This window comes from Tenrec ecaudatus, chromosome 1, assembly GCF_050624435.1.
Source record: "Tenrec ecaudatus isolate mTenEca1 chromosome 1, mTenEca1.hap1, whole genome shotgun sequence".
Lineage (NCBI taxonomy): Eukaryota > Metazoa > Chordata > Mammalia > Afrosoricida > Tenrecidae > Tenrec > Tenrec ecaudatus.
In genome coordinates this window covers 136,813,371-136,834,639 of record NC_134530.1, presented here as the reverse complement: position 1 = coordinate 136,834,639, position 21,269 = coordinate 136,813,371, and the positions used below count along the sequence as shown (strand labels likewise).

The window sequence follows — 21,269 nt, the reverse complement described above, 5'->3', positions numbered from 1 at the left end:
TTACATTGAATTTTCTTCAGAGGATGTATGTTTGTAAACCTTAAAAAAAAATTAAAGTCAAATTTTGATTTGTTCTCTTTTAGGGTCCTCGAGGATTATTGGGACCAAGGGGGACTCCAGGGCCCACAGGGCAGCCTGTATGTATTACTAGAAGCAGTTGAAATTTTCTAAAGAAAATCTGTTTGCAGACTATATAAATCCGGGAAGAAAGTTTTGGTAGTATTTTCATCTTCTGAGCTCTAATGGTGGTGCTTGTCACCCTTGTCAGCCTGATGCACTGGAAGGTCAGGGATTTGAACCCTCCAATAGCCTTATAGTTTGGGGGGAGGGGAATGAGGCGGCTACTACGGTAAAGATTTAAAATCTTAGAAAACCTGACAGGCCAGTTCTTTGCCCTATACGGTTGTTAGGAGATGACAGTCTGCCGATTGAAGTGAGCTTGACTTTGGAGCTGTTTGGTCACTTTACTGACTGTATTGACATACCAAATCCCCATTACTAAGTGGAAAATGCTATGAAAATGCATGAGAGCTCATACATTGACTTACAGTTCTCCTAGCTGGTATGTGCTGGCGTATTAGGTAACCCTTTTTTGTGTAGTTTCTAGATTTACTCATAATCTTTTCCCCCCAATTTCAGGGTATCGCAGGGATAGATGGTCCTCAAGGCCCCAAAGGAAACATGGTAGGTAGAGAACAAAATAAATCATCATCCAAGCTGAGTATTAACAAACCGTTTTTTTTTTGCTAAGTCTTTTAAACAAATGATGTCTTTTAACATTTGGGTAAGAAATGTCTGCTAATAATAATTAGCCAGATTTTTCCAAAGTCTCGAGAGGGAAAACTGGTTTGAGGGCTGTTTTCTCAATTCATCAGTAAAAGCATCTACTGTGCAGTCCCATTAAAGACACTGTATATTTTCCTCTGGCAGGGTCCCCAAGGGGAGCCTGGTCCTCCAGGTCAGCAAGGAAATCCAGGGCCTCAGGTAAGTCTGAGCCACTGTAGCTCCTTGGAGGTAAAGGGGTAAGATAATGGCTTTAAACAAGAAGATGGATCGCCTCGCCATGTTTTATATAGCCCTAAACATATTGAAAATGTGATTGTAGGAAAACATTTTACTTTCTTTCCTTTTTCTTTTTAAAATTTAAGCAAACTTTCAGAGCCCCACTTTTTCCAAGAGAAAAATGCTTCATGCGGTGGTCCTGGAATGCCAGCAGGAAGAACAGCCTTGAGAAGGGTCCTGAATAGGATCATATTACACCTCATTGCCAAGAGTAGCTAGTGCCAAACTTCTCACGGTGTGCAGTGTCCCCAGACTTTCTGGAGGACAGAGAGAAGAAATATATATATCCTCATAATGTGTTTCATGTGACACAGAGACCCAATAATTTAGTATTTTAAAGCAAAGATTTGTTATATGATTCCTGACTTGTGAAATCAAATCTTTTAAAATAGGGTCTTCCTGGTCCACAAGGTCCAATCGGTCCTCCTGGTGAAAAAGTAAGTTACTTTGTTGTTTGTGTAAAGTCTGGGGAATCAATTCGGGTTTAAAACTCTATGTAGGAATAAGGCTTGTCTGTGGTTTGATAAGCTATCTAGATGGCTGTACTCATTCTGACTAAACTGAAGTTAAATCTCGAGAGTACAATGTGAGAATAATTCGTTCATCCATTTCTGAAGAGTGAATGATAAAAGTTTGCAGAGCTTCCATTTGGACAGCTTCCAAATGTGACATTCTCAGCTATATTAATTTCAAAAATGTACTGGAATGAGTGCAGGTTTTCTCTTTATTTTGGTTCTTTTATTTTTCATTCTTTAAAAAAATGTAATTAGGTTGGCTTGTGACAAAGGATTTTTAGCAAGATCTGATTAGGGGAAAGTTGTGAAGTTGTCATTACTACTATTACTCACATATAAAAGGAAAATGATATTACTAATAACTCAATGTCTGAATCAAAACAAGAATAAATCTTTAATTAAAGAGATGTCTTTTTCCCAGATCCGCTCAGTCAGATTCTCCAAGTATTTTTTCTTGTCACTGTAGTTACAATGCTATTGTGAGCTGATTTTTTATAATGCCTTTTTTCATCTTCTTGCTGATTACATGAACATATTATTTCATTCAGTAGTAGCTTTAGTGAATTATAATTAGCGTATCATAAAAATTCATATGGTATATCTAATTCAATAACTTTAGTACTTTTATAGGGATGTAGAAATTTCATCACAATATAATTTTAGAACATTTACTGCGCTGCAGAAAGAAATGTCATTTCAACTTATAGACACTTTCCATCCCCATCTTCCTACTGAGATGGTCACTTATCCAATTTCTGTCTATTGGCTTCCTTTTATTAAAATTTAATATTAATCTAATGATACATTACGTGGCTTTTGTGTTTGTATTCTTTCATTTATTTTAATTTGAAGTGTTTATTTGTGTTCCAAAAATGCCAGTAGCTTACAGCTTTTGATTGTTAGTATTGTACTCGCCCATCCGCCCGCCCACTTGTTTCCACTCTGTGCTGAGGTATATGTCGCCGTGATGCTTTTTCAGTATACCTTGTAGGCTAAGAACACACTACGACCCAGGAAGAGACAGGCCATCCACCTCAGAGGAATTAGCTTCAGAAAACTGAATGGATAACCTCAAATCAGTGTCAGAGATGGACAGTCTCCTGTGTGGAACCAAATACTCTCAAAGATGACTGAAGAAGAATTACCTTCTCAAAGTAGAGTCAACCACCCTGATATGGATGGACTAAAGCCTGTAGGCCAAGGCCTCCAGTACCTTTATTTGCTGATGGAGCATGAAAAGAAATATCTGGAATTATAAATTAATAATCAGAACTTGGATATAAAGAGTGTGAATCTTGGAAAATGGAAAATTCTCAAATTTTTTATGAAATGCATAGAAGTCTGTGTTCTATTTGTTGCTGAGCAGAAATGACTGGTTTGGCCATTTTGAATCAGAAAATCATATGGTCTACAGTGTTGGGAATGAAATAATGGAAAATGGATTTGAATTCTTAGTTAAAAAGGACGTGTTAAAAATGAAGCTAGAGATCCTATGAGAGAAGTTTGCAAGATCAACAATTTCTTCATTGCAAATACTCTGTTTAAAGAACTCAAAAAGTAACTGTTAATAGGGTCTTTTCCAAATGGAATTTACAGAAATCAAATTAACTATATCAATGGGAATAGGTAATGGAGAAGCCAAGACACTAAAACCAGGTTAAGGGCCAACTGTGGAACCACAATTAATTGTTCATATGTATGTTCAGTTTGAATCTGAGGAAAATTAAAACAAGTCCAGGAAAGCCAAAATATGATCATGAATGTATATCACCTGAATTTTGAGAACAGATGGGACCCTTTGAACACTAATGACAGAAAGCCTAATGAATTGTAGTGTGAAATCAGGAAGATCAACAATGGAAAAAGTGAAAGGTCATTCAAAAGACTGGAAGGAAAGAAGAGATCACAGTGGATGTCAGAAGAGACTCAGAAACTTGCTCTTTATCATAACTGCCTAAGGCAGATGGAAGAAATGATGAAGTCAGAGAGCTAGCTGATCAGAAAATTTCAAAGGGACTTTAGAAGATAAATAAAATGGAACAAAAAAACCTAGAGTTAAAAACCGAGACAAGAAGAACATGATTGGCATACCTTAAACTGAAAGAACTCAGGAAAACTCAAGCCTGAGGTTGCACTGTTGAAAGAATCTCTGGGCAAAATATTGAATGATGCAGGGAGCTTCAAGAGAAGATGAAAATCACACTCACAGTCGCCGTATCAACGAGCACTAGTCAACATCTGTCCATTTCAAGAGGCACCATGTGAGCATAAGCTGCTGATACTGAAGGAAGAAATTCAATTCACACTAAAGGCATTAGGCAGAAACAAGTTTCTGAAAATCGATGGAACACCAATGGGAATGTTTTAACTAACTGATGAAGCACTGGGAACATTCACTCAATGCCAGGAAATTTGGAAGACACTTTTTTGGCCAACTGACAGAAAGATAGGTTTATTTGTGCCCAGTTCAAAGAAGCTGGTCCAAAGAATTCTCAAAGTATGGAATAATATCATTACTGTGACATGCAAGCAAGATTTTGCTGCAGGTCATCCAACAACAGTTGCAGCGCTACATTGACAGGGAGCTGTCGGAGGCTCAGGCCAGATCAGAAGAGGCCGTGGAACAAAGGAATCATTGCTGATGTCAGATGGACCTTAGCTCACAGCACGGAAACATGTCTCCATGTGTTGTGGTGACTCTGCCAGGTATTTGACTGTCTGGATTATAACAAACTATAGCTCTCTTTGAGAAGACTGAGAACTCCAGAACATGGAATTGTGTCTATCCAAATCTTGTACATGGGTCAAGAGGCAGATGTGTGAACAGAACAAAGAAATGACGCATGGTTGTGGTTTTGATTTTTTCTGTGAGATAAAATTTTCTAGTGTCTTGAAGGCACTGTGATGTGTTTTGTGTTTTTCTTTTCCTGATAATTGTATGTAGAAGAGTTCTCAACTTTCCTAATGCCGTGACCAGTGGTTCTCAACCTTCCTAAAGCTGCGACGCTTTCATACAGTTCCTCATGTTGTGGTGACCCCAACCATCAGATTACTTTTGTTGCTACTTCATCACTGTCATTTTGCTACTGTTATGAATTGGGTGACCTCTGTGAAAGGGTCATTCAACCCCCAGGGGGGTTACAGCTCACGGGTTGAGAATGGCTGCAGTAGTGGATGTGATAGAGAATGTTAGTGTTTGCACAACTTTCTGTTACTGTTAATGTAGCACAATTGAGAGCTGGTTCATACACTGTCTGCCGATGATCTGGTGCTACAAGAAAGTCTAGTGACCCTCATCCAGTGCATGGGGCCGCAGGAAGTAGGGTACTATTTCTTTCTCACTTGAGGTGGCTCACGTAAATATTGATTTATGTACTACACAAGGTCAAATAAAATAGATAATAGCAAAGAGAAAGCAAAGCAAGTAGGGCAAAGCAGACAAGCAGCAATGAAATAATTTAATATTTAATACAAAGGAGATGAAAGTATAAATTAATCAGAACTAGAAAGGGGAAGTAAAGATACTGAGGAAAAAGAGCTGTCAAGGGAAAAAAACTAAGAGAAAAGTAAAAAGACAGCAAAGGAAAAAGAGAGAATGAAGAAAGGAGAGAGTAAAGAACACAGGGCCAGGGACAGAGGCAGGACCAAGAGAGAAGAAACCTGGAAGGAGGCAGGGTCCCTGGTACCCAGAGGGTCAGCAACCTCCACAGACAAGGAGCTTACAGGGAGGGGCTAGAGGAGAATGGAAAGAGGTCGGAAGACCCAATGGTGTTCCTGCTAGTCTGCCTGGATTTAGCATCAGGGCATCTGTTCTGGAAATACTTCATGTTAGCTCAGACATCAGAGTGCTTGCTTCCAGCGGAAACTCTTACAGTCCAGCAGGGCATCTGTTTATGGAGGACGCTCTAGCTTGCTCAGGGGTGGCCAGGGACACAGTCTATTACAGCTGAGTTCACACATCTTCAGAAGCAGGGGACCTGGTCCACCAAGATGTGATTCTGACTTCAGATGTAGGTGGGGTTGTTGTGAGAGAGTGAGTGTAATAACTGACGATCTTTCTGATCCAAGAAGTAATTGGGGAACTTCCTAGGATGTTTCTCTCTTGTCAGGTTTCTGTCTTGATTGAATGATGTTTGAAAAAGTTTAAGAAAATCAAGCCATGTCAGGCTAGTAGACAATTTACCCATCTGCATTTCCTATTGCTTCTATACAGCTAATTCTCCTGGTCGACACTCAATCAGTTTTCTCTGTTTTCTTATGAAGCTCAGCATTCCTGGGTGACATTATCATCGGAATGTGTTTCATTTAGTTTCTTATGTCTTTGTTGTAGATGGTCTGTATAGAATGTCTGCTTAGCCTTTCCTCTTGATGAAAGTTCTAAACTGTTTGTAGAAGCAGTAGAGCTGTTCTTCTTCCTTCCCAAAATGTGAGGTTTCAGTTTCTCCACATTGTCACCACCACTTGTTATTGCCTCTTTTATTTATGGGCATTTACATTTTTTTGGAGTGGTTACTCAAGGTTGTTATATTTTGTAATCTTAACATATAATGATGTTCACCATTTTACATAGGCTTAGTGGCCATTCCTAGATCTTCTATGGTCAAATATATACTCATGTATTTTTCTGTGAACTAAAATTAGCCTCGTTTTAATCAAATTTTAATGAGATACTTTACCTTTTACTATTGAGGAGTAAGAGTTGAACTCCTCAAATTTAAGGGGCATTCACGGTTTCATTGTTTTTCTTTGATGAGCCTTAGTATTCCATTGTGTGTGTGTGTGTGTGTGTGTGTGTACCAAAGTTTATATATCAGATCTTCCCTGATAGGCTTTGGTAAATAGTTCTGCAGTGAACACTCTATGCACATATCTGTCCAATCTTTGGCTCCGACAGATTTGTAGAACCTTATATTGAGTGCTGTAGCCAATCAGAGAATGATAAATATTGTGAGAAACAGCTGTAAAAAAATCAAGGCAAAGGTTTTATTGCAAAAGGAACAGACTTTGATGGTTACCAGGGGGAGGAAGGAAAAAGAGGGAAAGATAAGCAGTGGGCTCAAATGTATTAACATCCAAGGTCTTAACCTGGATGAATGGCAGGCTCGCATTTTACAAGATAGAAAGAGGGGAAGAATATGGGGTGGGGAAAGCTATTGGGAGGGTTAATAATTAGCTTAAGTTGTTAAATGCTGTAATGATGATCTGGATTATAAATTACCATGTAATTAACAATAAAATACTTTTAAATTGAAGAACTCTTCATTGTTTTTCTGTGGATGCTTTGTGCATGATAGTCCATATAGAAGTACTATTGGAAATGGCCCATGGATTTATGATTTTAAGTCCCAAAGGTCAGTTTTAACCTCGAATTTGGATAAGAAGTTAAAATCTGGGTAACTCATTTGTGCTTTAGCTTGTCACAGACATATTATATTTGCTATTGATTAAACTGAAGACAAGCAGCCATAAAATTTCTCCTATGAGGAAATGCCTATTAAATGAAATTGGTGCCCAGGAATTTCCTTTGTTGAGACAACAATAAAACAAAACATCTAGTTCACTTCTTCTGGCAAGATCATATCTTTCTTAACTGTATGCAGGTTCCGCCTTGCCCTTGAACTTTTTACATATGTAGTAAAAAGTACAAAAACAATTAATTTCGACCAAAACTAGAAGGGGAAAAAAAGAAATAGGGAACCATTTGATTTATATTGCAACTGTTTTATTTTTAAATATTATTTTATATTACATCCAATATAGAGTAATATACACTTCATGTTTTATCTATGTTATTTTTATCTTTTGATATGTTGAATTCTATTTATTTTGGATCAGTGTTATCTCGAAAACAGAATTAAATAATAATCTTTAAGTTGACCGACACTGTTCTCCATACATAAATAGAGCTTTAACTAATGTTATATACTTTCAAAAGAGCCCTGGTGGCATTATGAATTGGGCTGCTAACTGTAAGGTCACCAGTTCCAAACCACCAGCTGCTCCTCAGTCGAAAGATGAGGCTTACTGCTACAGAGCCTGCAAACCGAAAGGGGCAGTTCTCTCTCGACACGGTTCCTCTCAGTCAGAATTAACTTGATGGCACTGAGTGAGTGAGTGAGTGAGATACACACTTAATTTAATATGCAAGATAAACAAAAATAATATTTTCTTAAGTTATGATTGCCTTGCTTTCAGTATATTTATTACAAAATACATTTTAAATGGTGCTGTATAGTTTCAAAATACTATTTAAAATTTTTGCTATATTGTTTTTCTTGACATTTAGATAATCACACCTTAAATATGTACTGTGATTTAATTTATTTACAAAAAAGACCACTGGGATTGTATTAATTTATGAGTTCCGTCTGAATAAAGCAAAAACAAAATCTCACTGTCATAGAATCGATTTCACATCATTGCAACCCTGTAAGACGGAATAGACTTGCCTCTGTGAGTTTCTGAGACCACAAGTCTTTATGGGAGTAGAAAGCACCATCATTCTTCCATGGAGCAAGTGTACTACACCACAAGAAGCCAGATAAAAAATAGTACTATTTAAAGACAGGGCCTTTCAGGATATTGGAAAAGAGCTGAGTTTAGATTAGCACTGTTTAAAATATTCCCCAAACACTTTGATAACTATTCATGGAACTTAGCCTTAAAAGTGGATACTGCACAGAATGCACTGACACTATATACAACATTCAATACAGTTTAACTACTGTATTAAATCTGAAGAAGTTTCTAATTAAACAAAACCTTAGCTCTTTTAATACTATTGAGAAGGTGGTTAGTGTGAATCCTCCCAAGGTACTTATGAAAAAGGCCTTCTGATTGTTTCCAAAATGTCACAGGTTTGAAACTCTATAGAAATCAGTTCTATTCCTACACCCATGGGACTACCATAAAGCATAATCATTTTAACAACAATTGGTCTAGTTTTCTGGTTTACTAAATGTTGAAAAAATTTGAAATTTATTCTTCTTTCATTCATTCAAATGTATTCCCTCTGTGGACTCCTCAAGTAATTAGAAAAAGAATAACTATCAAATAATTATCAAATAGAAGGGTTTATTATAACTTGATTTGGAAAGTGATCTGATTTTAATCTCCCTCTTCTACCTACAAGTATATTTCAACAAAATAATCCATTATTATTCTCTAGTAAATCATTTGCATTTATTACTGTTAATATAGTGAAGTAGTTCTGTGTTCATATATATGTGTATATATATGTAAATATATGTATATGAAATAACATAACTGTTTAGGAAACAAAAATTAGTGACAGGCAAATATGAACAGGAAAATATATATTATTTTATAATTGGCCTTACATAATTTTAATAAAAAGTGACTAAAAACATCCCAGAGAGAAGTAAAGGGTCTGACGCTTCAAACCCTCTGTGAAAGATTCCTGTAATCTCAATTATAAAGTGTGCACAGTTCAATAAAAAATAATACAGTGTTTTTGGTGATACTTTATTAGAATAAAATCTATAATATCACTCAGTATAGATACATTGGTTACCTATATATTTTCTGAGAACGGAAAATCCTTAAAATGTGTCCATCATCTGGGCTTGCTCATTTTTTTTTTTTTTTGCTCTTTCAATTGTAGCTAAATCCTGGATAATACTTGACTAGAAAGCATAGTAGTTCATTGTCTGAGACAAAATGTCCTAATTATTTTCAGCAAATTTTGTTTTCTTTCCCAGAAAGGGTTTATCTCTTGCAAAAAACAACTTTTACCGTGTGGCAAACTTAGCAATGGTCCAATTAAATAAGACAACCATTTTTGCTTATGCATCAAATTAATGTGTTAAATGGCAAGATACTTTTTCATTATCTGATTCTTCCATATTAAAGAGTACTCTTTTTACATAAAATATTAGACTTATATTTCTATATCGTTCTACAACTTATGTTTCTTGAAATACTTTAATATACCTTAGTTTTTAAAATCTGCTATTTAGCATGTTTTTGAATTGCCACCTATTGATGCTATTGATGATAATATCCTTTGCTTACTTCTTTAATTATAAAAGTCAATTTATTCAAGACCTTTATATTATGTTCTCCTTTATCATCTTATTTCTCATTTATTGTGGTATCCAAAACCACACCTATGATTTATTAAAAAGACACATTTAGGAATACTAAGCTGGCTAAGTACAAGTATGTTTTGACATCTGTTAAATTTACTTCTTTTCATGTTTATATGTCATTTCTTCCAGATGATTTGCTAATAAATTAATAAGCTTTTCTCTTCTAGTAGGAAAAGATGACTCAATGATTTCATTAGTTGTATATTACTATTTATTCAAATTTGGAGATTTTCCTTCATTATTTATTTTTTAATAAAAGATTATTTCTGTATTTGTTTAGGGACCACAAGGAAAACCAGGGCTTGCTGGACTTGCTGGTGCAGATGGGCCTCCTGTAAGTAACAATTTCCTGGTCATTAAACATTCTGTGTATTGTCTTCAAAAATCAATTTTACATGTGTTTTGGAAATGGCTCTGTGAAGTCATTTAAAAAAGCAAATGTGGCCAGTAATTTAAAGATTGATCTCAGTAAAAGTCCATGTCATCAGGTCACTTTGATATTGCAAAACCTTTCGTAAGCTCACAGTGGCCTCTGGATAAACTCATTCTGGCGCTCTACACCCCAAACTGCCCCCAACCTCATATTTTCCAATTTCTTCATGAACCATCATCAAACAGATCTTGCTTTTCTCTCACCATGCTCTAAATTTTTCCATCTCTAAGACTTTCCTATTTTCTGTATTTCAGAGAAAGCACGCCACTGTCTTATCCTCTTTTCCAAACTAGGCATATTTTAACAGTTCAGGCGAAGGTTCTCACCTTGTGTAAATATCATCAGGATTCTTCCATGGAAATTCCTTAGCCTTCAGGACTCCCTTCTGCTCTACAAAAATAGAATTGACGTTTCTTTAAGGTAGTCTTCCAGAAGTGATAAAAGTATAATGCTGAAGTGTCCACACTTGTGTTTTAAGTGTCTAGTTATTTTTCCCCCTTCAAAGCACTTTTTCAAGTGTGTAAAGCCTAAGGCACAGGAGATTTAATTCGGCCTCTATTGGTGTTATGGATTATAATAGTGATATCACTGTACATTTTCACTAACCAAGTTTCAGTAAAATGGGTAATATTCTTCCTATTTTATATCTTTCTCTTTTTGAATGTACCAATTACACAGTTGTTTTTTGAATTAGCACACATGATCAGTAGCTCAATGTGAAAAATAAAAATCAATTCAAACTCAGTAAATTTCATGTAAGACCCTATTGGAGATTGGAGTTACATTTTTAATGACTATTAATTTGTTAATGCATATTGATTTGTTAGCTTTTCCCAAGATTTGTCGTACTTGGTGACTTTACGTGCATCAATTATTAGCTTGTATTTCCTTCCAAGAGTCACAACTTCTAACACTGTGTATTGCCAAATACACTGATGCAAAGCAACTTCATTCTTTAAAATACAATGTGTAACATGTAAATCAATAAAAACAACTACAAAAAAGAACAGATTAATAATAGTGTTCTAACCGCAGTATATTTTTGTTCAACCTAGGGCCACCCTGGGAAAGAAGGCCAGTCTGGAGATAAAGGTGCCTTGGTATGTTGCAGTGTATCTGTTTACATGCGCTACTAATTTATTCCTAAAACAAAATGCCTTAATTTGGTCATTGGCATATTCCTCTAAGATTGAAATCATACAGGAGTTTACACTCCTTCTTTACTTGCATATATTTGTTTATTTTTGTCAATAATGTTTCTTAACATTTAAATCCAATAAGTGTTCCCATAATCCTTTTTCCATGGGTCTAAGAGATAAGCATGCCTGTGATAAATTTTAGTTTTTTATTAGAAGTCCTATAAATTAAATTAGCTCCCTGTTTTTAAGATTATTGTTGTGATTAGGGCTATATTTACCTTTTGCATATATACTCTATGATCAATAAGTGATCATATAAAGTATAGAAATGAAATGAACCACAAATTATTGTCAATTAAGTACTTATTTTAGGCTAGTACTAACCTACTACTTCCTATTAATATTTAATACAAGGGAGCATATATTTAAGAGCAATTCAATTATAAATATATCTTGAAAAATGACAAAATAAATGCTTAGTCAGTATTAATACTGTTTTCAATAGAATTGGTAGGGCCAAATATTTTTACTTAGAGTGCCTAGTTATAAATATGTATTAAGTGGCTAGTTATACATACGTATTAATTCTCAACATTACCATAGTAACTGAAATTGTATGATCTATATTTATTACTTTAAGTAAATTATTAAACTATAACCTAGCATGGAAAATATATATAATTTTCATCACACAAAGGGTTTCAAAGTGCTTGTGGAAAGTGAAATTAAATGGCAGTTTTTTCCCCAAACACGTTGAATTCTCTCTCTCTCTCTTGCATTGCCTTCAAGTCAACCCTGGCTCAATGTGACCCTGTGAGGTTTCTGAGATGGTAACTGTACCAAAGGAGACAGCCTCATGTTCCTACCACAGAGCTGCTGAGGTTGTCGAACTGTTGACCGTGGGGATTGCAGCCCATGCATAACCAATGCACACCCAGAGCTCCGTGAAGCCTCCTTACACACTTTCAGTGGGCACTTCTGGTTAGACATTGTGTTTACCAAATCTAACAACAAATATTAAAAGCTATCCAAGAAATTGTTACAAAGTTTAATAGTAGCAAAATATCAGACCCTGTAGATTATTTAGTAAATACAGAGGTTATGGATGAGTAATATTTGTGGTCATGTATATTAAAGTGCAGTGCCCATTTTTCAGGGTCCTCCTGGCCCCCAGGGACCGATTGGATACCCTGGTCCTCGGGGAGTCAAGGTAAATGTTCTTGTTTGGTTTTCACACTATTTGATGGGTGTCAAAGCAAACTGTTAGCATTAAGTAATCCTTCTGTTTTATTCCTCAGGGAGCAGATGGTGTCAGAGGTCTCAAAGGCTCTAAAGGTGAAAAGGTAAACTATTATCATTTAGAGATTTCACTTTGCTACACATTTAAACTAAAACTTTTATGCAATGGACCTTTTATTTGTAAAACCCAGATATACTGAGTTCTTACCAGAAACTACTAGTCTAATTTTGGGTCAAGTGTCTTGAATTTTCTTTTGTTTTAAACATAGCGCCTTGTATCCTGAGGTGATGGTTGAATTAAAAAAACAAAACAGAGTTTTCATAAAGCTGCCGTGGAGTGGGGAGGGCCCCCCTTAATCACACATTTGGATAGCTTTTGTGAGTATAGGGTTAGTCACATGAATGGATTTGCTATAGTGGGTGAACAATATTTAGGTGTATCAACATCAGAGGAATATTTATTCCCTCTTTTCCAAAATCCCTAAGTCGAAATGCATTGCATGGAAGTTAAAACTAGAGGGAGTGGGTAAGGGGCAGGCGGGGGGAAAAAAAGAAAGTTAAAACTACCCCAAATCAATTAGGAATAAGGATATCATCCTGGGAAGCAAAATAAGTAATTAGAAGGAAATAAAGATTGAAACCAGTGAACAGTAGATTAAAAGAACTTTCCTCATACTGTGCATGAAGAAATCCTAGTTTATACAATCATTTTTAATTTTGTTGGCTTAAAGGGAGGAACATATATTATGAGTGTCTTAAAAGAGATATTTCATAGGAGTTTATGCCACCAAATTCTTCAAATATTATGCAAAGAGAATGATGTCACTCATATTTATAATTTGATTCTGACTCTAAGTTATAATAAAATACAAAGAGCAATACATAAGATAAAATTCCCACAGATTTGATACATGGACTACTCATGGCTACTGCGCCTCACTTTGGCTAGTCTCCTGTCTCTTTGTCGTCCAATGGTGCCTTGTGTGTGGCTGTGATAAAAACAGAGGCCACTTAAAGAGACAATACCAGAGAAAAGATCAAAATGGTTGTTTGAAGAGAGATTCTGAAACTTGCTCTTGAACACAGAGTACTTAAAATTAAAGGAAGAAAGGGCGATATACAATGATAGTATAATAGATGATGACAAAGGTGTGAAACTAAAGGAAATATACTTTGATTTTGACCAGGGGTGACAATAGAAGGGAAGGAGGGAAAGTCACAGGTTAGAGGGAGATAGGTATTTGCTTGATTAAAGTGAAGGGAGATATAATACACACAAGAGGACGGTTGGTAAAAATTAGAAGAAGAAAGAAAGAAAGGCACCGGGAGACCTATAGAATTTAAAGGCAACAGAGACAAATACTAGTACATGAAAAATATACCAAAAATAATTTAATGAGGAAATATACCAGCAACAGTGGTGATTTAGGAATAGATGCTTAGCTAGACATGCAGGCTGAACAGGTATAGGTGAGAGACTGGGAATATACCCAGGGAAATATATAGATGGGGCAGAGAATATCTGTTTGACTATGACAGAGAAAGGTTGTCTCTGTCTACTTATCTTTGCTGCAAATATATGCATGACTGTGGTGGAGCATTCAGGAGGCAAAGTGAATTCTTCATAAACATGAACAAGCTCTTTGGAGGGTATGTCTCACTAAGCCTGGGGGATTAGGACCAAAGTCAAGGGGACACCAAGCTCTATGGGCATGACATAATTCACAAACACAGTGTCTGACACCTTAGTTGGGTAAAATAGCAACTGAGATGGATATGTTTGTGAGTAGCAATCTAAGGTAAAACTATTGCGGTGTTACAGATGGGAGGAAATAGGAGTAATGAAAATCTAAAACTTATGGAATCAATTAGTCCAACAATATCAGGATCCACAACCCTGAGAGCAGAAGTAGATGGTTCTCAGCTACCAATTTTCGGAAAGCCTAGATTGTAAAGTCTTGGGTGGAATGGGAGAAATTCAGAACAAAAAATCACAGTCATGAAGAAGGTCAGAGTTGCTGGATGGCAAGAGATAGGTGGGGAGTCTGGAGAGCATGGTTCTCAGTCTTCCATCAGCATTGGAACTGAGCCCACCCCCCTGGGTAAACCCAGACACAAAGAAAACTAACCAAATGAGATCAAAGGGACAGTATTTATCCCAGGACATCATTCCAAGAGCTGGAGGAGAATGAGGAATGGAAACAGAAAAACACACAAAAGAGGAGCAAGCAGAGTGTGAAAGTACTTTGAGGAACAATGGATGAGATGAAAGTCTATGAATGTGAAATATAAAGTTGATGATCTGTTCTGTAAATATCCATCTAATTCACAACAAAAAGTTTTATTTTTTTAATCACAAAGACAGCTGGAGAAAACAGTAAAATATTATCATGATTCAGGGAACAGGAGTTCAAATCTAAGAGAAAAGCACATCTCAGCATTTATCAACCTGAAAGAATTGAGAAAGCAATGCAGACCTTGAATTTCAGTATTGAAAGATTCTGCGGTCAAAATCCAATATTCTGTCTGTTTGTCATACTGTGGTGGCTGATGGGTTGTGGTGAAGCTAGAAGATATGCCACCGGTATTTTACAGGAAAGGTGTGTGTCAGGGCTGTATCCTCTCACCACACTTATTCACTATGTATGTTAAGGAAATAGACCAAGAAGCTCTTTAGCACCTTGTGATAAATAGATGAAACCATTTTACTTGTTTAAAGTGATGAAGAATTTTACTACTTGCTGATGAAAATCAAAGATGCTAATCCACCCTATGAATTACAACTAAATGCAAAGAAAACTATAATCCTCACATTGACACCAGTAGATGATATGATAATAACCAAAGAAATGATTGGAATTGTCAAAATTCATTTAAAAATCAATTTTTATGAAAGCAGCATCCATTCCGAATGATGAATTTTTAATTACATTACCTATTGTGGTGATACTCCACTTCTTTCTGGTCATCACAGGTGAATTTCAGGATGCATAATGCCTTGCTGAATTGCCATCTGATCACATTAATAGTTCAGATGTATTGAATTTGTTATAATTTGTAGATTGCCTGTTCTAAACATACACTAAGCACTAAGCATGCAGACTCAGGAAGACAGTGCACTTCCTCTGATTCTCATTTTAAGTGCAAGTAGAGGGTTAAAAATTATCACCAAGCTATTTTACATTTATAAATTTTATTCTGTGCCAGTCAAGAAGTATATTATTTTATAAATTCAGAGAAACTATACATACGTGTTCATGGAATTTTAAAATGGTGGTTTTCTCTATTTGAAGCACTTTTATTACAAAATACTAGTGAAGTTTAAATGCACTTGTTTTTTCTGAGTATGCTTTATATATAATTGATCATTTTTCTAAAGAGAGATAAAAGAGAAATGTGAAAAGTGTCTGATCTTTCATATATAATATTACATTGTTAACTAACATGGAAATATCAAATTAACCAATTTTCAAGAGCTAATGGTCTCCAAATTTTTAGAAATATGTTTGTTCCCTAGTCTTTAAGCAATACTGTTCAATAAAAGAATTAAAACCACCAAAAGAAACCCATTTCTATTAAGTTACTTCTAATTAATAAAATTCCATAGATTATATATATGTATATATATATTATGTTTTACAAAACTGCTTCCTTTTTACACAGGCTCAATTGACATCTGATCATTTGGAAAGCTCAGTAACCAGATAGTGTTGTTTTCAAAGTAGCCTTTATTCAAGGATATACCTAATAGATTAAGAGTCACTTGATTTCTTTCTTTAATTAGTCCTGTATAGAAAAGAAAGAATTGATAGAAATAGTATCATTTCATTGAGATCTTACTCTTAAAATATGCGTGGTGCAATCCTAAAACCTGCTACTGATTTTTAGATATAGAGTTCAGTATTCTTTAAACTACAGTTGGCAACTGTGTAATTACCTTTCTCACTAGGGATAAGGCAATGAGGAGACAGTCAATAGGAAGTTAAGTGGTCCTTTTCAGTGTCTAAGAATTTACCATTGCCCAATGATCCAGTCCATAGGAAATAATATTAACTATAGGGTGTTTTGCCCATAGAATGTTGTAAACATCATATTTTTGTCTAAAAGGAAATTGAGAAGCTTGTGAGAAGTATTAGGAGTAGGCAAGCTGCAGGGTCGCTGTGAGTCAGAATTGACACCATGACATTGAGAGAGGCAAGCTATTAGTTTGAATCACTTTTTTCAGGTTCATGCCACATACTCTCATAATTACAGGTATTCTCTGAACCGTTTAAAACTCTGATGAAGGAATGAACAATAATTGATGAAATAGGGGCTTGAGGATCACAACAGGTAACACTGTCAGATGAGATGACATCAATGACTGACTATTAAAAGTTTGATGCAGTTTTAGGAGAACTTCATTTTAATAAAAATCTCCCTAGTACTGATTTATAATAGCAAAACATTTTTAATAAACCCAGCTTACTTGTGTTATATCCCTAAGGCTAAAATTCTATTAATTTAGTTTTTAATTTTTAATAAAATGGCACAATTAATTCTTATAATTCCAAAGGACATGAACACATGAAAAAATGAAAAGATAAAAATTATACAAAATGGAATAAATTAATGTTTTAGGCTGTATATTCTAGAAAAGCAAAACAGTGACACTCATATATGTATAAAAAAAACTTTTGACCAAGACAAATTTATATCAAGAAGCAGCCTAGAGTAAGATGTTAGTTGGCATGGCTGACATTTGATGAGCATGGGATTGGGAGATCTCAGACTGAGGGGCACAGAGTCATGAGGAGCCAAGATTGGAAGGAGCATGGCCAGGTACTGACAGTTCCAGGTTGGTAGGCCACATGAGCCACTGGCTCTATAAGCCATATGCAGGATTCGAGCAAGCAGTAAATAGAAGGGCAAGATAAACATGCCCTATATAGATTCTCTTCTAAAGGAGCCACACCCATGTAGAGTCATCACTAGGCTGGGTCCTGATTGAAAGTTGAGGTCCACCAATATTTTCTCGTAGATGCACCAAGTTGACACAAAACCAAATTAACTCACTTTTCCTCCCAAATTCAGACCCAGGCCCATGCCTGGCGGGGTCACTCCAAGACAGTCTGCTAAGTATCTTGAGCAGGACCTGCCTATGAGGTTACCTGAGCCTGGGAATCCAACACTGGCTGAGAGATGAGAGACTGGGGTCAAAGTCAGAGTACAGGACCTCTCAGTTCTGGAGCTCAGGCAGAGAAAGGCAGAGGTCAGGGTTCGATGTGGAAACCAGTCATTGAGTTCGGTGTGCCAACAAGTAGGGTCAGTTTCTCCGAGTCGAGATAGGGCCCATCAAGTGACCCTTGTGCTGCCACAGAGAATAACTGGTTACGCGCGTCACAATATATTAGGGACTGGAGATACCGATGTTAACAAGACATGATTCTTTTCATGTGATTTTTGTAGGAAAAAAGAGAACGCTATTAAATGCAAGCTAGCATATTGTTACAACATATTTAGCAGATCCACACAAAATGAAGAAGGTCATGTTAGGATGAGAATATTGAAGACAGTGAAATTGTCTAGTAGAATTATGAACGGAAACATAAAGTATCACTCAGTGGACAAAGAACACAATTTGCAGGTTGCAAGTTAGTGGGTGGAATAACTAACACAACTCAGATGGGAATTTGGAGTCTGACTTCATGAACAAAGACAAGACTGCTGAGAATAACAGGGGCTAGATCATGAGGGTCCTTAGATTCAACATCATCAATCTGGAGTTATTGAAATTCTTTAAAGTCAAAACTGATGTAATCAGCTTTTCATTTCAGAGTGATGATTTTGGAAGCAGGGTATGGAAGTGATGAGCTGATATTTTTAAGTATATTCATAGCCTCCACGTGAAATAATTGTTTCTCAAATTCTGCTACCAACTAAAACACCCATATTTCTATCACACCTTCTCTTACTCACTTCTTGCTTTATCGGCGCCCATGACACTTAATTATTACAAAAGTTCTACCCCCACTTAAGCTTTATAAAACATAATTTGAAAATACTTTCCATTACTTAGCAAAGGCTAATTGCTCAATTGTGGTATTTCATACATTAAGTTCTTAGAAAATTAGTTTTTTCTTGAAACTCTACAGTAAAGTTCATGCAGTTTACTTTTAAAAGTTCAATTTTCAATAACGATAGAAAATATTTATTCAGCCAAAATATTTATACTTTCATAAACAATGCTAAGTTTTCATCATGATGCCATGATGAACATTTATCATATATTTGAAAAGGGTCATACTTTATTCTTCAACTAAAAAGAGATTTCAATTTAGAGTAATTGAGCCAATAACATTGATACACACTATAAGATTTTAGGTACAAATAAGTAAATCAGGAGTAAAAACATTTTTTATTGGGAACCCAAAGCATGCATAAAATTAATATAATTATTTAGATATATTTCTTCATCCAAATAAACAATATACATATGAAAGCCAAACACACAATATACATGTGAAAGAATAGATTTTCCACCAGAGATAGAGATTTTTTGAGCCTCGGAAAAATTATGTGTACCTTAATCATTAATTCTGAAAAATGAGTAGATGCTAGGATAATGGTTTTTTCATCACCATTTAATGAATTACCTGTTCTCATATTTTATCTCTCCATATTTTAGATTTATCTACATGTTTGATTATCTACTCTAATACTATGTTTTTTAGGGTGAAGATGGATTTCCAGGATTCAAAGGTGATATGGGTCTTAAAGGTGACAGAGTAAGTAACAAGCAAATATGCACTAATTTATGTAAAATTAGAGTAAATTTTATATATATATAAAGATGAATTACATATATGTGCATATATATTTATATTTAAAATATATTAAAAGATGAATATGAACCAATGTTTGTAGACAGTGTGGCAGGTTGCTGACAGCTCCTATGGTTAGCAGAATGGTGAGGCAAATACAGATAGTACCAGAACATGGCTCACTTAAGTTTTATGAAAATCAGGAGTTCAATTTTGTTGAAATTTTATATTATCAATTGCCATTGGGATTTTATTTTTTATTCATTTTTCAGATTTGATATTCTTTTATATATGCCTATTTTATAGATATAGTTATATAGGGCTTTTGACACAATTGTAGAAAATGATGCATTTAAAATAAGTTAAATTTGTTATGTTTGCGTTGAAATTTGTCATATATACTAAGGTACACTGTCTGGAAACTACATATCTGCATTTTCATTATATGGTGGTGTTGAAAATTTGAATAGTTCTTTTCTGGTAAAAGATGCCCAGAAAACAAAGAAAATGAGTCACCTAAACAAAATTCAACAATTTGTGGCAATGGTTATTTCCTACATAACAGAATATTATCTAATAAATCTAAGAAAAAAGGACAGTTTTGTATAATCTATTCCCTTCCTTAAAATACATGTGAAATCCGTGTATCTCATGGAATCAACAATTGACATATTGGAAGATCTAGTAAGGAGCCTTCATGTCGCTATGGGACAAACACTGGGCTGTGAACCTCGCAGTTTGTATGGCAGTTCAAACCCACCAACGATTCCACAGGGAAAGATGAGATTATCTGCTACTGTAAAGATTCCTAATCTCAGAAACCATATAGAAATAGTAAATAAGGTCTCCATGCTCAGCTAGCTTCTAATATCTGAAAGTCCAGGTCAGACCTTCTTGACTTCCAAACTCTGATGCCCAAAGCTATTATCTGATTTTGATTCTTATTTTTATCTGTCTTCATGGCAACGTGCTCTCAGGAAAACTTGGACTACTAAACTCAGGGTGGCCTCGCAAAGTCCCCAGCCGCTCGGATGGAGAAAGATGGGCCCAGGTGCTCAAGATTGGCTGTGTATTTGGAGTTTGTTATCTCAGTGGCACAGCATTGGGCTCATAACCAAAAGGTCAGCAGTGTGAACCCAACAAAATAAAATACAGGGCTGGCAGTCCTAGTAAAGGATTACAGTTTCAGGAATCCTACAGAGAGGTACTTCCATGTCCTATTGAGCTGATATGATTTCAGAATTGACTCAAATGGAGTTAGTTTGCTTTGGCTTGGGATTGTAATGAAAATGTGTTGAAAACAATTTAATATGCCACCCAATAATATCTGGCTTCTGTCGGTTTTCAAAATACCAATTGTAGTCAGTGTAGTCAGTAATGGAATCGTTAAAAAGGACTGCCTGCCCCCTGATGGTGACATGACCACTAGAGGTCCAGTAGTGGCATGATCGATGAAGTCAATGAGTGTGTTTAAGTCGTTGTCATAAATCAAATGAGTCAATAAATGAGGAAATGAAGAATTTGACTTTTTGATACACTGCAATCTCTGTTTTTCAATCTGCAAACATATTGCAAGCTACAAGAACGCTGTTACTCTGGGTTTCAGGGAGAAGTTGGTCAATTAGGCCCAAGGGGAGAAGATGGCCCTGAAGGCCCCAAAGGGAGAGCTGGTCCAACAGGAGACCCTGGTCCTTCTGGTCAAGCAGGAGAGAAGGTGAGTAAGCACACCCAAATTCACAGATCCTCTTGAGATTATAGTTTGTTGTCATTTTAAAATATATTAAATGTGTCATCAGAAATCCAGGAAATGCTATCAAATGTAAAGCACGTCAGTGTACATTTTAAAAGTTGTACCTCCCCTCTGATCTCCTTGACCATACATGGTCAGTCCCTCTCAAAGCTCTAACACATTAAAATATTAATTAGTTATCATCTAGTTGATCCTGGCTATCCCATGTGTGTCAGAC

General features: G+C 35.8%; 1 protein-coding gene across 2 annotated transcripts in view; it reads left to right on the top strand.

Annotated features, from left to right (window-relative positions):
• The window catches only part of COL11A1 (collagen type XI alpha 1 chain), a 251,063-nt gene that overhangs the window by 117,103 nt on the left and 112,691 nt on the right, over positions 1-21,269 (top strand). For both annotated transcript variants that reach the window (XM_075558829.1, XM_075558828.1), the window contains 10 exons: positions 84-137; positions 640-684; positions 931-984; positions 1,455-1,499; positions 9,969-10,022; positions 11,177-11,221; positions 12,417-12,470; positions 12,559-12,603; positions 19,213-19,266; positions 20,909-21,016. In XM_075558829.1, the coding sequence (XP_075414944.1) occupies positions 84-137; positions 640-684; positions 931-984; positions 1,455-1,499; positions 9,969-10,022; positions 11,177-11,221; positions 12,417-12,470; positions 12,559-12,603; positions 19,213-19,266; positions 20,909-21,016 (558 nt within the window). The remainder of the gene's footprint in view (positions 1-83; positions 138-639; positions 685-930; positions 985-1,454; positions 1,500-9,968; positions 10,023-11,176; positions 11,222-12,416; positions 12,471-12,558; positions 12,604-19,212; positions 19,267-20,908; positions 21,017-21,269) is intronic.